Raw genomic sequence first — 5,000 nt, forward strand, 5'->3', positions numbered from 1 at the left:
CCTGTCTAATTCCACATCAAAATCCATCCACCTGTCTCAACTCTTCCACTTACTCCCCTTCCTCCTCCATTTGTCCACTTGTCTAACAATTCCCACTTAGTCCACACCTGTCCAAATTCCATCTCCACCTGTCTCACTCCACCTACACCGACTCACCTGCTCCACCTGCCGGCCGTCCTTCGTGGTCCAGGTGAGGGTTGGCGCCGGGACGCCCTCCGCCACGCAGTCCAACACGGCGCCCGAGGAATTCGTAAAGTGCAGGTGTCTCGGAGGCTCGACCGTGAAGGAGGGGCCCTGCGTGACCCGCCCCGCGCTCACACCTGTAGGGAAAGGATGACAGGTGTTGGTAATGATAGGTAGACACGGTGATTACAGGTAGAGTAGGTGAGGAAAGTTAGAGGTGGTAGAAGAGGAATACGAGAAAGAAGAAGAGGAAGAAAGAGAAGAAGAAGAAGCAGAAGAAGAAGTAATTAAGGAAAAGAGTAAGTACCATTGTGATATAGGAATAAGAGGAGGAATATTAGTAAAGATAGAAATAAGAAATGAAGAGGATAATTAAAAATGACGGGAGGGGAGGAAGAGATTAAGAATGACCGAGAGTTTGACACGTTGGAAAGGTTGGGAATTTAATAATGCTCTGAGAGACGAAAAAGATGAAGAATTACTTGGAATTTGACAGATGGGAAATACATAGAAATATAAATAGTAATATGAATGAAAAAAAAGAGAAGGAAAAAGAGGAAAAGATCAGACGGAGATGGAAAGGAAAATGGAGAGAGAAAAGAGAGAAAAGGTAGGACAAGGGATGAAAAGGAAAAAGGAAAAAGGAAAGGGAAAAAGAGGAAAACGAAATCAAAGAGAAATTTTGACGAATAAGCAAAAAAAAAAAGTGGATTGAAAAAGGAAAAGGTGGATAAGGAGTAAAATTCCTCCTCCTCCTCCTCCCCCTCCTCCTCCTCCTCCTCCACTACCTTTCATCACTATTCCTGCCACAAAGCGAAGGAGAGAAGTGGGCTTAAGGCTTGCAGAAGGGCTGAGGTAGAGAGGAGGGAAGTGGAAGAGGAGGAGGAGGGGGAAGAGGGGAAGAAGTAGAGAGGACGGAGTGGGTGGAAGGATGGAGGAGGAAAGGAGGGATAAAGAAAGGAAGGATAAAGAAAAAGAATGTTGATAAAGGAGAGAGAAGGAAAAGAAAGTTGATAAAAGGAAGGAAAGAGGAAAGAAGGAAGGAAGAGAAGGAAGAGAGAATGAATGAAAGGAATGGAGAAAGAAGGAAAAGTTGATGGAAGAAATAGAGAAGAAGAGAAAGGAATGGATGGAAGAAGGAAGGAAGGAAGAACAGAATGGAGGGATGGAGAAGAAGAAGGAAGAAAGAGAAGAAGGAAGGAAGGAAGGAGGAAGGAGGGAGTGGAGAAAGCAAAGTGGAGGAGGAGGAGGAGGAGATGAAATGGAAGTCGAGGAGATGGTTGAATGGAGGAGGAGGAGGAGGAGGAGGAGGAGGAAGAGGAAGGAGGTGAACGTTTACAAGTCAGCCACAAAGGTAATGAACACACTCACACACACACACGCACACACACACACGCACACACACACGCACGAACACACACACACACACACACACGAGTACTACAGAATTTCGCGTCTCACTTCTCTCGAAACGGCGACTCGAAACAGTGAATGAAGCAATATCGTTTTCCTCCTCCTCCTCCTCCTCCTCTTTTAGCTTCTCTCTCTCACTGTTAGGAGAAATTAATAGCAAGAGAGAGAGGAAGAGGAGGAAGAGGAGAACCAAGAGAAAGGAGCAGAAGAGGAAAAGGAAGAAGAAGAATAACATTATGAATACGAATGAGAGAAAGAGAAAGAGGAAGAGGAAAAAGAAGAGGAAGGAGAATCAGAGGAAAAACACGATTAAGATGAATAGCAATATGAATACGAGAGAGAGAGAGAGAGAGAGAGAGAGAGAGAGAGAGAGAGAGAGAGAGATCAGAGACTTCCCAGACGCTAATGAGGGGAGTTTGAGACGCCCCAAAACGTTCCAGCGAAGCTTCGGAACGTGCTCCTCGACTCCCTCCGGCTCGCCCTCTCTTGTTCCGCTCCGATTGAGGCCCCGGTTCGCTGGTTCGGAAAGTGTTCAAGGGGTTCGTTCGGGTTCGGTTCGGGGCTTCGGTTTGGTGGTTCGGGGCTTTGGTGGTTTGGTTTGGTGGTTCGGGGCATCGGTTTGGTGGTTTGGTTTGGTGGTTCGGGGCATCGGTTTGGTGGTTCGGGGCTTTGGTGGTTTGATTTGGTGGTGCGGGGCTTTGGTGGTTCGATATGGTGGTTCGGGGCTTTGGTGGTTCGGGGCTTTGGTGGTTTGGTTTGGTGGTTCGGGGCTTTGGTGGTTTGGTTTGGTGGTTCGGGGCTTTGGTGGTTTGGTTTGGTGGTTCGGGGCTTTGGTGGTTTGGTTTGGTGGTTCGGGGCATCGGTTTGGTGGTTCGGGGCTTTGGTGGTTTGGTTTGGTGGTTCGGGGCTTTGGTGGTTTGGTTTGGTGGTTCGTTTTGTTTTTTTCTGAAATATGGTTCGAATTCTTTTTCTTTTTCTTTTTGGTGTGGTTCGTTTTTTTTTGGTTTATTTTGTTCGTTTTTTTCATTTTCATTGTTTAGTTTCCTTTTTTTTCTTTTTCTTTTCTTTTTCGCTTTTCATTTTTTCCTTTCTCATTTTTTTCTGTTGTTAAAATTACTTTTCTTATTATTTCTTGTTTACTTTTCCCCTTTTTTAACCTCTTCTCCTACTTATTTTGTAACTTTTTTCCTCATAATTCTCAATCACACATTTTCACACATTTCCCTTCTAATTCCTCTTCATTTCTTTCCTTTTTTCCTCTTTCCTCTCCCTTTCATCAACACTTAACATGTCCACTCGCCTTTCTATGCCAACTCTCCCCCTCCCTCTCCCTCCCCCTCTCCCTCTCTCTCACTGTGCGACGTGTAATCCTCAATAGTTTCCAAATGATGAATAAAAGTGTCGGAGAGCGTCGCGGTGCCTCGGACTCATCATATTTCCCCGGCCGGCCAAACGGATGGATGAGAGCGAGCCGGATGCGACGCCTCTCAGGTAAGCGTACACAGGTAATGAGAGAGGATGACAGATAGAGATGGACAGGTAGAGACAGATATAAGTGGAGATAGATATAGATAGATAGGGATAATTACAAAGGCAAGAGGAAAGACAGAAAGAGAGAAAAGAAGAGAGAAAAAGAGAAATGGACCTAGGTAGAGAAAGAAAGGTTAAGAGAGAGAGAGAGAGAGAGAGAGAGAGAGAGAGAGAGAGAGAGAGAGAGAGAGAGAGAGAGAGAGAGAGAGAGAGAGAGAGAGAGAGAGAGAGAGAGAAAGCAATACAGACAGACAGACAGACCACCAAACAGGCAAAAACACACACACACACACACGCACACACCACCTCCCCCCCTCACCCCCCACACACACTTTCCTTTTCACAATTTCAAAACGAACCAAAAAAAAAAAAAAGATGAAAGAGGCAAAAGAAACAAATTGAAGGAAACGATATAATGGCGCATAACCCAGACACACGCACACACGCGTACACGCCTCCATTAAGCCAGATTGCAGTGAAACGCACACAAATATTAGAGTTGAAAAATAAAAGGAACTTCAAGTGACATTTAACATTGGCGATAAAACCTTCCTTTGTGTTAGAGAGAGAGAGAGAGAGAGAGAGAGAGAGAGAGAGAGAGAGAGAGAGAGAGAGAGAGAGAGAGAGAGAGAGAGAGAGAGAGAGAGAGAGAGAGAGAGAGAGAGAGAGAGAGAGAGAGAGAGAGTAGGTGAAAGTGCCTCTGACTGTTTTAAATGAAGCGAGTTTTTCACTGTTTAAACAAAGCGACTGATAGCGACAAGGACTTAGTGATAAAAAAAGGGAGGAAGGAAAGAAAGGAGAATAAAAGAAGGGGATAAAGGAAGGAGGAAGAGGAGGAAGAAGGAAAAAGTGGGAGGGAAATATAAAGGAAATGAATGAAGGAGAAGTACATGAAGTAGAAAGGAAACAAAGGATAAAGAAGGGAACAAGAGAGAAAGGAAGAAATTAGAGGAGAGAAAGAAAGGAAGGAATAAAGAAGAGAGGAATAAGTGAAGGAGGAAAATAAGAAGATAGGAATTAAGAGAATAGAGAAAGGAGAAATGAATGGAAGAAAGAAATTGGAAGGAGAGTAAGAAAGGAGGAAATAGGGAAGGGAGGAGAAATAAATAAAGGAAGAGGAAGAAGAGGAGGAAAAAAAGGAAATAATAAGGGAAAGGGGAATGAGGAAAAATGGGTCAGAGAGAGAAAGAAAAGAAAAGAAGAAAAGAGAGAGAGAGAGAGAGAGAGAGAGAGGAAAAATTATACAGATCTGTGCTACCTTGACAACCTCTCTCCTGACTTACCTGTGAAGTTCTTAGGTAATGCTTTGATGATTTCTCTTTCTTATTTTCCTTTACTTTCCATTTTTATTCCCTTCCCTTTTTCCTTTTCCCTCTTTTTCTAAATCCTCCTTTCCTTTACTCTTTTTCCTTTCCTTCAGTTTTCTTTGTTTATTCTCTTCCCTATTCCTCTCTCTTCGTTCCCTTCTTTTTTGTTTCATTTCATTTCATTTTCTTTATTTTCCTTCCCTTTTCTTTATTCCTTTCTTTCCCTTCCCTTACTTTCATTCCTTTCCCTTCTCTTTCCTTCCCTTCCCTTACCTTTCCTTCCCTTCCTTTCCTTTCCCTTCCCCTCTATCCCTTCCTTCCCTTCCCTTACCTTATCAATACAATTCTCATTACCCACCATACACTTCCCTTCAATACCCTTCCCTTCCCTAACTACGGAAAGTGATTAACATTAAAATGGGTACAGAATGTGGCGAAGGAAGCAGAGAGAGAGAGAGAGAGAGAGAGAGAGAGAGAGAGAGAGAGAGAGAGAGAGAGAGAGAGATCCTTTTTCTCTAGCTAACGAGGAAGAATAATTGATCCGCGCTTGAAGAACCTTGAATAATT

At 43.8% G+C, this 5,000-nt stretch overlaps 1 protein-coding gene across 4 annotated transcripts in view; it reads right to left on the minus strand.

The window, feature by feature from the left end:
• The window catches only part of LOC127005246 (cell adhesion molecule Dscam2-like), a 137,945-nt gene that overhangs the window by 77,883 nt on the left and 55,062 nt on the right, over positions 1–5,000 (minus strand). For all 4 annotated transcript variants that reach the window (XM_050874013.1, XM_050874015.1, XM_050874016.1 and 1 more), the window contains one exon: positions 157–320. In XM_050874013.1, the coding sequence (XP_050729970.1) occupies positions 157–320 (164 nt within the window). The remainder of the gene's footprint in view (positions 1–156; positions 321–5,000) is intronic.

Source organism: Eriocheir sinensis, chromosome 29, assembly GCF_024679095.1.
Source record: "Eriocheir sinensis breed Jianghai 21 chromosome 29, ASM2467909v1, whole genome shotgun sequence".
NCBI classification, from domain to species: Eukaryota; Metazoa; Arthropoda; class Malacostraca; order Decapoda; family Varunidae; genus Eriocheir; species Eriocheir sinensis.